Here is an 11,060-nt window from a genome sequence, read left to right as displayed (position 1 = left end):
CTGCCAGGGGAAAGTTTATGGACAACAAAAGATATTACAGTGCGTCTTCTGGGGAACATGACTGTCAAAACATTTTAAACAAAACCACAAAGGTCAACCTCAGGATGGCGCTAGAGAGAAACTCGGGGGATCACTACAGTCTTTAGGATTCATCATCTGGATACACTGAATGTCTGCAGAAAATTTTACAGCTATTCATCCGATACTTGTTGAGATATGACAGTGTGTGAAAGAAACTGATGATGTGGCACCTACTGTAACACGGCTGGTTTAGAGCTGGTGTCATTACACTGAAATAAAATTCTATGTAGGAAATGAAATGTAAAAACAAAAGGTTCCCTAGGCAACTGGCCTGCTCTCTTGTAAAAATGCCAGAAAAAAAAAGAAGTTACCACACCCATGAAATTCCAGCATGTCCTTTATTTGATCTTTAAGTGAATTATCACTGACCAGCCATCTCCCTGTGTGTTTACTCTGTTTCCATGGTCACCCACTAAAGCATGCAGGCCCACCTCGATGACACCGAAACCATCAAAGCTCACCACACCCACATTAACGTATTTTGTTAAAAGGATGAATGCACGGATGTTTATGAATGTTTTTGGCATGATTAAATAGACATTTCTGCCGTCGTGCGCGCACACACACACACACACACACACACACACACACACACACACACACACACACACACACACACACACACACATCTCATGTGAGAGTCAATGTTTACCTGCGCTTGCATCACCTGTGTGTGTTGAATGAGCTTCCCACCTGGCCTCACCTTTCTCTCATAGTGACACAACACACACAAACACAGTGAAACCTTGTTTTATAAAGGAAACTGGAAGCTGTTGCGTCCCAGCAGGTGAGTCAGTCTTTATAGGCCAATCAAAGAACAAATATCCGGTGTCATATTGACCTGGATATGTTTAGAAAGGAAATGTTCAGATTTTTAAAGGAATTCGAATTTTGGGAAATATACTTTTTTTTTTTATTGTGGAGAGTATTAACAACAAACTCAGACACTGCAATTATCTGCCTGTTAATAGAACAGAGGTTACAGAGAAAAGACAGATTTTTTTTAATCTTTTTATCTGACTGGGCAAGAAAAGAAGTAGCCCAAGTGTCTTATATAAAATCTCAAAAACACATCTAAAGTCTGTATGCTGAACGAGTTTTTGCTCACTGCAATTATTCATCTAGCCATGGGGTGATCCCAAGGAGCAAACAACCATGACATCACTCACTGGTTTGTGAACTGATGTTCAGAAGATTGGCATTTCGGCCTTCACCATTTTGCTGTTTTGGAGCCAGAAGTGATCATTTTTATACAACCTGGGGAGGAGCGAGCAGTGAATCGGGATCAATCTGATTGGGAACCAGAGGACACTGTGGCCCGCCCACCAATAGCGGGAACCTGACTGCACCACAGGCCTGGCAATCAAAAAGACACGCCCCTACACATACTGCTTTTTGAGGCTTAATGTCTAATTAATGATGGGATGATTTAAAATGGACTGACAGAAAACTAAGAAGAAGAAGTGACTTTAGTGAATGACACCGATAAAGCCAAAGCCTTTTTGGAGGAATACTCTAGTGGCCCTCAGTGGTATTGAACTTTATGGCACCTCCACATCGGCTTCACTTGTCAAAACTAGTAAAAAACTTTTTTATATGTGTATCTGTGGGTGATCCCTTCATAGTATACACTGTAAGAAATATATCCTCCTGTGCTATAACATACAAAATGTCAAATGAAGCTAATGTGAGACTTTTAGCCAGATAAAGTGGGTTTCTTCCAAAACTAGCGAGCTATGCAATTCTCTCACATTATTAACCGTTGAGCTGTGGCAGAGGGATGCAACATGTATATTGTCAGGTTTTGTCAGGAAAAAAAAAGTCAGTCTGTCGGTCACAGGCTCATGTGAAGTTCTGTATGGAACTTTTTTTGTATCAGAGGATGACTATGAATTTTTTCACACATTTTTTTCACATTGTTTTTTATGCAGCCCTTCACAGTCAGAAAGGGGAAAAGAAATGTTTATGGTGACCAACAAGTCTTTCACCGCACACAAGGGCATGAATTCTAAAAATCTAAGACTTGTGAGTTAACAGAAGTTTGACTCCAGTCTCATAATACTAATATATCAAGATGTTGAGAAAAAAAAAAGACTTTTTAAAGACTTTTTAACATTAACAATAACATTAAGACAGAATTCTGAAAAAAAAACCAACACTTTTTTTGTCAGAATTCTGTCTTAATGTTATTCTGCAGCTCATGATGTATTATACTTTTGCACTTTTAACCTCCTTCTACACACGGTTTGACTAAAATCAGATTATATAATAGCCGGTTATCCAAGTAAAATGTGGGTCAGTATATTAGATGCTGTATGTTTACTGGTCATTTGCATGTAAGATTCCCATCCTGCCAATTCAATATTGAAATTTTTTTTCATTTTGGAGGTGCGTGTGTTCATGGTTTGTCCCCAGCAACTTCTCACTGAAAATGAATTGCAGGTGTATAAAAAGTGTCTTGACGTTTTTCTTTTTTCTGCTTTTTAAAGGTCAGTGTCTCCTGACTGCTATTTTGTGCTTAATAACAAAGCTGCCTGGGAAACTGTGCACCTCTTTGAACACAGTCTACTATTGTCTCCTTTGTCCTCAACTGTCTCATTATGTTCAAGTCTTTGTTTGAATCTGTGTTTGGCCAGACCTTTAATTTACCCGCACATTCCCAAAATAGCTCAGACCAGACACTCCTCCACTTCTTCTCCTGTACATCAATGCTTCATTTATCTACGTACAAGATTTTGACATTACACTGTGGAAAGTTTTTTTTTTTTATCTCCCTAGACACTCACACACACACGCACGCACGCACACACACGCGCGCGCGCGCACACACACACACACACACACACACACACACACACGCGCACCTAAAACAACTTTTCAGTCTCTCATGTTTTTGTGTTGTGTTCCCATGATTCTCTGAATTCCCCGAGGCTTTCTGAGAGCGTCTCCCGCGGTCATTCTTGTCTGCTGAATCAGGTGTTTGTGTTAGCAGGTTGCTGAGCCATGACATGCATCCAGTGCATCCAGAGATACAAATGTCAACACAAAATGCAGGCAGAGGTGCGTGAAGAAACAACACTTTCACATAACACTAAGAGACTTTATTAGTGATCAAATTTCATCCCTTTTCCAGCGTGAGATGAAGAGTGTTTCTCTGACCTATAACAATAAGTGCAATAAATAAAAACCAAACCTACAGAACGTCAACAGGCTGAATGCTCAGCATCCGCACATACAAGACATTATAATAATAGTCAAACATACAAACAAGTCTTACAGTTATCAGCAATAAATAATCACACTAAATAAATTACACTCTAAAAAGTTCTGGACAGTGTTTTTACACAGAATCTAGTGAAGCCGTCTATTCGCTCTACTGCTTCCTCAGGTCCTCGCACTCCTCTGTTCTTCTTCGACTTTAAATCATGCGTCTGGCTGCGGAAAGATAGAAATCAAAGATCAACAAATGTGCAAACATGGAAACTACAGAAACTATTTTGTGTAGATTTGTTATTTGTGTTTATGGTATCTTTAGATTAATTTTAAGGTACAAGGATGTAATTGTCAGAAAAGGAGATAACACCATTGATGATCATACGTGTTTTAAAAAAAAATCCGAAAACACATTTGCAAGAAAAACAAAAACAAAAGCAACATCCCTCTCAGATTACAGACCAACTTTCTTATTCAATTTTGACCCAGTGTGCTTGCAGTGATGAGATTATTAGGAATATGTTGGGTGTGTTCCATTTTAGTTTCAACTCCAAATAAATGCTACAAATAATCTGGCTAGATTGTTGGCCTGGTCCTCGGTGTAATTATCAATCAACTCCCATATTTCTGCAATTCCTTTTGTGAGTGTGAGCAGGTAGAAATAATGAGCTATAATTGTAAAAATAATTAAATAATTAAAGGTCCAGTTTGTAGGATATACTTGGATACACGGAAATGGAATATAATATTCATGATTATGTTTTCATTGGTGTATAATCACCTGAAACTAAAAATCGTTGTGGCGTCCACGGAGCCCGCCATGTTGCATCGCCATGTTTCTACAGCAGCCCAGAATGGATCTAGATCCAGAGAGGGCCTTTATAAAAAAAATATTTTTCACACTTTGAAGTGAGGGGTGTTTCCTTAGTTGCAAATTGGCAACCTCGCGGCTCGATACCACTAAATCCTACACACTGCTCCTTTAAATGCATCATTAAACTATTCATAGCGTGCAAACCAACAAGCATCAAGTGACTGCAGTTTACGTTTCCAGCAGAAAAGTTACAGTTTTTCCAGTGTTAGTTAAAACTGCCTCTTTCTCATTGGTTCCCAGACTTGCTTTCTCTCGGATAGACACTGAATGGCACACAGACGATGAGGAAAATGCGGCTGAAATCTCTGTGTCTAAACACGTGACGCCTGTGTGCGTATGTGCGTGTGTTGGATTTGACTGCATTTAAATGGGGCAATGAAGCTCCTACAGCAAGGTCATCACGTGCACAGTCGGTGTGTCACTGCTGGTATTGTTTGGACACACAGGTGAATGTGTCCGACGGAGCGTGCGACTTTTCTTTACGCTGGTATGCAGTGCGGAGACGGGACAGGCCGAGACACCTCTGGCTAATCCAGGATAATTCCTCCAGTGGGGATCCCTTTTTGCATGATGCCACTCGCTGTATTCAACAAACAGCAACAACAGGCGTAAGGGCTCTTCCGTCACTCTTTGCCCACTCCTCCCTGTTCGTCTTAAGCCTCACGTGAACAGAGGTGAGACGCCGCCCTCTGACGACTTAAGCAAGACTCTTGGAAGAAATACATCAACATAATATTCACCAATAATAAAATATGGGGAAGCCTTACCGCATGTCCTTCTGACAGCGTCACAACCATTACTAGAGCAAATGGTTTTAACACAGCATAAGCTTGGTGAATGTATTATTGGGTTTTATTTTTTGAGTCCCGAGGATTGAGCTGAGCCCCGCCCACCTTTGTTATTGTTGCTATGTCGAGCATAAACTGCACACGTTTCTTTACGTTGTCAACATTTTTTGTAATTCTCAAAACAATGGTTCGTTCATTTTAAAAAAGTTGGGCAAAAGCAGGTTTCACATTTCTAATCCGTGAATGTGCATTTTTTTGTATACAGATATGAAGCACATTTTCACTGCTGTAACACAACAGCTAGCAAAGCAAACCTACGTACTGCAGGTTTTAACTCAGACTAATGATTCAAAATGTCTCATTTAAGACAGGGACTCCGTAAAGGGTCCTTTAATACCGCACTTGATTTCCACACATATTATATCCCGCTAAAGACAAAAGCAAAAAGTTTGGATGAAATAATATAAATAGGGACCATCGCCATAATTCTTGTATTGCAGAGCAGAGCTACAGTAGTCCTTCAATTTGAACTATGACAATGAAAATGTAAAATATGTTAGCTATATTCGATTAAGACTTTATTGTTCATATTTAGAGTAAGTCAAGAGCTGCTAATGTCAGCCTACATTCTGGTAGAGCAGTGACCCGGACAGGCTCCGATACATCGAGACACAGTTGTGCTGGTTGTGAATGGTTAACATATTCTGTAATACCACAAAATAGTGTCGTATTAAAGGTCACTGGCTTTGGAAGTAACGCTTACTTGCTGCTGATGTGGTGCAGTATGCAGTGCAGTGAATGCTGAGCTGTATAAAAAAAAGTACGAGGCGTGTGTTTGTGTGAACAAGTAGGTCGAAACGTCAGCGACACCTACCTGGTCGTAACATGACGTCCTCACACCAGAACATCGCTGATGGGTTTCTGCAGCTTCTCTTGCTCCGACCCAGTCCCAAGGTAGGACGCCAAGAAGTTTTTTTGTGATCTGTAACTACAAAAGAAATTCAACATGAGCATAAAAGAGCACAAACGCTCTCGTGATTGTCAGATGATTGCAGCAGTGAGTTGTTTTTAAAGACAGGATGGAAGAGATCCCATGGAGACAAAAGAGTGTGTTGTGATTTGGCAGTAAATTCAACAGATTATATCCCATAAAGTGCATTGATTTATCAGAATTAACCCTCTTCCAACCTTGTTACTTGGATCAGAGATGTAATTTAAGGTAGTTTAAAGTAAGGAGCTCAACTTTCTCTCCCTAACTGTGGCTGTAAAGCTTTAATTGCTGCTGCTTGGCGTATTTGCAGCGTGTTGGACTCTTGACTTTGTCCAACATTCAATCAAATGCTGTGATTTAGTTACATATTGATAAGGAACTGTGATCATACAATGACTTGTCACACTGTTACAGTAAGTAATGTAAGATGGTTCAAATGAAGCAGGAGTGACACATAGTCTGATGAAACACAATGAATGGTCAAGTTGTAAATTTCACTCCAAGTCTATAAAAAAAAAAGTAAGAATGAGACATTTTGTCTGGAGAAGTCTTTGAGTCCCTTGTGAAAGTGGAGAGCAACACCTTTGGGTGTGTTTGGGTGTGTTAGTGTGCCATTTGATGTGTCAATGCGTTCATATGCCAAGAAGTGTTTGAGGGCAGGATGCATGGACTCTTGTGTGTTATGTTGGGATTCCCTGGGTGTGGATGGTTGTCTCAATAATCTTCCCTATAATAGCTTTAAAGAATAAAGAAGGATAAAAGGACTTTAGAACGAAACCACTGGCATCAGGTGTTGTCTTTATAGAGTTTCAGTTTTGGTGAAAAGTGATATCAGATCACAGGGACGCAGGTCACACTGATAAGCAGTATCATGGGATTTTAAATGCAACCCAGTTCAACCCAGTTCATGATGTTTTATACAAAAGTGGTGAAAATGATTGTAGCTTTTTATCTGCACTGTCGCTCAGTTAGCACTTTTTTTTCCAAAAAATATGGACATTAATAATTTTGGAAAACACGGCACAGACTCACAGGCACAGTTCCCACCCCTTTTTATGAATTAGTATTTAGGAGCTTAGTAAGTAAAAGTAAAATATTATAAGCAAAAATCGGAAAAATAAGAAGTTCAAAAGGTGTTCAAAAACTAAAATGAGAGAAAGATAAATAAGAGAGTAAAATGAGTAAAATCTTTGAAGAAGCTTTGATATATTTCATCAGCTAATTGATGGTAAGGCATTGATAATGTGTTACTTTTTACAACAAAGAAAAGTATACCAGTTTTATCTTTCTTTTTACGTTCTATTTTAATTAAACTAACAATTCTATGAACTGAAATATTCCGTTATATTTTAGATTTGTCCGATAACCCATTTAGTGGAAATTTTTCCTCTTTACCTCCTGTCTTTCTTGGGGATTGTTGAGTGCCAGTGTGTATTAAAATGTTTATCAGTGACACTTGTTGGGAGGATACTTTTTTTTACTTTAACTTAAACAGCTGACTCCAGCTGTGAACTAGTTGCTGCAGCTTTAAGATTAAAATAAAAAGTGCATCTTTGCCATTTGTGTGTGTGTGTGTGTGTGTGTGTGTGTGTGTGTGTGTGTGTGTGTGTGTGTGTGCGTGCGTGCGTGCGTGCGTGCGTGCGTGTGTGTGTGTGTGTACATGGCTTTCAAACTCACTGAGCACATGTCATGAGCACGATGGCGGTGCAGCTGATCACTGACAGGACCACAGCGATGATCACCAGGACCATCTGCACCAGCTCAGTGTTGTTGCCCTGATCGGACGCGGTTTTCACTGTCTCCAGAGTTTGGATCCCACAGCGCTCGCCGTCGTAACCTTTCATACATCTGCAGATTGAAAAATTAAAAGGACAAACTGATCAGCCCAAAAACAAAACAAACAAAAAAATCACTCAAAATCAGTAAACACAGTTGTATTTTTCAAATTAAATTCTCATCTTAAACATAAAGTCGTGTCATTTTTATTGTTGCCTGTTATTGTTAGTGTCTTAAGAAATAATATGAGCACAATTCACTTTAAAACTTTCAGTTTTAAGAGGGGTATCTGATTTAATCAAAGTTAATGATATCCTGTTTTTAACCACGGAGCTCATATTCACACACACAAAGTGAACTGAGGCTGTACTCACATGCAAACTGGCTCGTGCAGACCCTCGATGTACTTGCAGTAGCCGTGAATGCAGTAGCCCAGGTGGGTGGAGGTGCAGGGATCCTCGGTGGTGCTGAGGGTGGATGTGAATCCGTTAGTGAAGACCGTGTGCTCGGGGTTGAAAGCAGTCGTGCTTTTGCTCTTGTGTCTGTTCCTCCTCTTGCCTTTGCCTTTCTTCTTCTTCTTCTCATCTTTACCGGGCTGCAGCTCTGTAGGAGGGGAGGAGAAATTGCAAGTAAAACTGTCACAGAAGTTCATGGTTCCATTTCAGGTCTCTAGACTGACGGTTCAAATGGTTTTCCATGTACAAAATAAACCAAAGATGAATGACTGGATGGTATGTTTTTCGATGACGACAAAAAAAGGCTAATTGTTATCAACATTTTCATTCCCACATTTCTGGTTGTATGTTACTTTTGTGGCAGTAAAACAAAATTACAAGATTTATAAGTCAAGAAAATGAACTGACTGGATTTATTACCATTACTTAAAGCATGTTTAGAGGAAAAAGTTTATTCTTCTGCACTTCTTGAAGAGAATTCTTTTTGATGAGTCTTCCAAGTACCCACTAATCAAAAGCTATGTGGCGCCATCGCTGGTTATTCTATATTATCATCTCGTAACTGTCAACATTCTTCAAACTAATGTAAGGTACGTCAATTCAAGGTGTTTAAGTCATGTTAACATTTTTTTTGTTCTCATTAGACTTAAAAAAAAACACTTCTTGGGCTCATTTTTCTTCCCTTGATTATATTTTGGAAAACAAGCGTTACTGTTCACGAGTTGAATTACTCAGAAGAAAAGAGTTTTGGTTGTCGTACCATGGAGGCTAAAATTCTGGTTGTCTACCCCTGAAAGTTCGTCATCTATTTCCGTCTCATCTTCGTTGCTCAGCGAAACCTGGAGGCCCTCCCCGGAGGCCGGACCCCCTGTCACTCTGGTTAGTTCACTTGAGTGTGTGGTCTGGGATCCCTGAGCAGCCAGAGCACTGCAGACTGTAAAACCAAAACAGAAAGAAAGTCAGGAGCGATTTAGGTCAACGTTTATGTTACAGGATACTGTTCAGTGTGGGGACCATAGAAAATGAAGAGCAGCCTTTCAAAGTTAGAAATACTACTAAAACTAAATCCTGTTGCCATGAAAAGATGAAATAAACTACAATTATCCAGAAAACTTACTTTTCTGCTTCAAAGGTGATAAAGAAGAGTATAAAATTAGAAACTGACACAGACAGCGGTCAATATTTTAGTACTTCTTCACCACGAACATAAGGCAAGTTACTTTTCTGACTCATCACTTCACCTTCAATTATTAAAAGTGTTCTGAAACCAGTACAACCAGTCCACATCCAGAGCTGCACTACGCCGATGATGATGAATAGGATTCGATCAAAGGATGATGAAGTATTTGAAGTATGTTGACCTCACGCAGCATCTGATAGCCTGCTGCTCTCCAATTCTGTTCCCTCGAACTCCTGAGGATCTTTCTCCTGTCTGACAAGTCCTCACCTGCAGATACATGTTTTTCTCTCTCGCCCCTTCCTCTGCCCTCGTACTGTTTTGCATTTCTCTTCTTTCTATTTCATACCTGCACACACACACACAGAAAAGATAAGCACAAGTCCAGACTTACCGAAGCACAGGAGACAGGTGAGGACGAGAGGGTTCATATCCCAGGAAGAGTGATTTGTGTACGACGGTCTTGCGCTAATCTGAGTGTGTATGTGTGTGTTGGGAGTGTGTGCTTGTCCCCTGCTGATAGAGATTGTGCTTTGCTCTCTTTACCTCCACTGGGTGCAGCTTTTATAGAGCAACGCCTGCCTCTCAACTCCAAGGAGAGCGAAGGGTGTGTGTGTGTGTGTGTGTGTGTGTGTGTGTGTGTGTGTGTGTGTGTGTGTGTGTGTGTGTGTGTGTGTGTGTGTGTGTGTGTGTGTGTGTGTGTGTGTGCGTGCGTGCGCGTGCGCGTGTTTGTCTAATGATTAATTTGCCCCGGGTAATACATTTTGTCCTTCTGTTTGGGAATAATCAGCCCAACCAAGATGAGACATACAACAGTTTGATGTATTCAGACTTGTTTCCCGTCGCCATTAGGACACAGAAACAGTCGTTCCTGCTTCTGAAACTGTTATTGCTTCCTGCACGTCTCGCTCTATGGACACGAATGAGGCCTTAATTACACCTTCAGTCCAGTAGTGAGACACACACACACACACACACACACACACACACACACACACACACACACACACACACACACACACACACACACACACACACACACACACACACACACACACACACCCGCACTAGCGTAACTCTTAAAATGTGAGAATAGGACCATTTTTAGCCAAATTTAGCTTCATTTCTGGCATTTTTCCAAATATTAAGGGTTGATGAGCTTAAGCAGACAAAAACATCAAAGTCAACCACAAAAATGTGAATACAGTGTTCTTACATGGCAGCAATGACACGCACACTCTCGTTTGTGTGAAAAAAAAAAAAAACCTGGAGTCAACATGCCAGTGGAAAGAAATGATATGATAATGACGGCAGTGATTGGGAACCCAATTAAATGTTTATGACTGTGTGTCATTGATAACTGGGGCTATGCACAGATGTTGGTGAAAGGTCAGAAATATTCATCCACTATAATATATTGTGTCAGTGTAACGTTTTGTCTCACCTGGGTGTGAAACGTACACTCATGTTTGAGCAGGGTCAAAGACAGAGGTGAGGTGAATGAGGTCATCTTGCAATGTAAAAAAATCGGGTTGGGTGGAACAAACAGAACTTTCACCTGGAAAACCAACGTTGAAGTCAATGAGAAAGTCAAGATTTACGTCGATTTCTTTTAAGTCATATTGATAAATTACTTACGTGACGGAGTATATTTAACTTTGATAACATACATTAAGTAAGTTATATTATATATTTAACATAAAAT

The 11,060-nt window shown here is 40.1% G+C and overlaps 1 protein-coding gene across 1 annotated transcript; it reads right to left on the bottom strand.

Annotated features, from left to right (window-relative positions):
- Positions 1–3,178: 3,178 nt before the first annotated feature.
- areg (amphiregulin) lies at positions 3,179–9,865 on the bottom strand. The gene is made up of 6 exons (XM_069707722.1): positions 9,750–9,865; positions 8,939–9,112; positions 8,098–8,326; positions 7,625–7,795; positions 5,831–5,944; positions 3,179–3,516 (listed from the first exon to the last, which is right to left on the bottom strand). The coding sequence occupies exons 1-5, from the start codon at positions 9,784–9,786 to the stop codon at positions 5,851–5,853; spliced, it is 705 nt and encodes a 234-aa protein (XP_069563823.1). The 5' UTR covers positions 9,787–9,865; the 3' UTR covers positions 3,179–3,516; positions 5,831–5,850.
- Positions 9,866–11,060: the final 1,195 nt, after the last annotated feature.

The sequence above is a fragment of the Brachyistius frenatus genome, unplaced genomic scaffold, assembly GCF_029030835.1.
Source record: "Brachyistius frenatus isolate BFR_SWC_R1_liver_20210118 unplaced genomic scaffold, ASM2903083v1 Contig_72, whole genome shotgun sequence".
NCBI classification, from domain to species: domain Eukaryota; kingdom Metazoa; phylum Chordata; class Actinopteri; family Embiotocidae; genus Brachyistius; species Brachyistius frenatus.
This window is presented reverse-complemented; position numbering and strand designations above follow the sequence as displayed.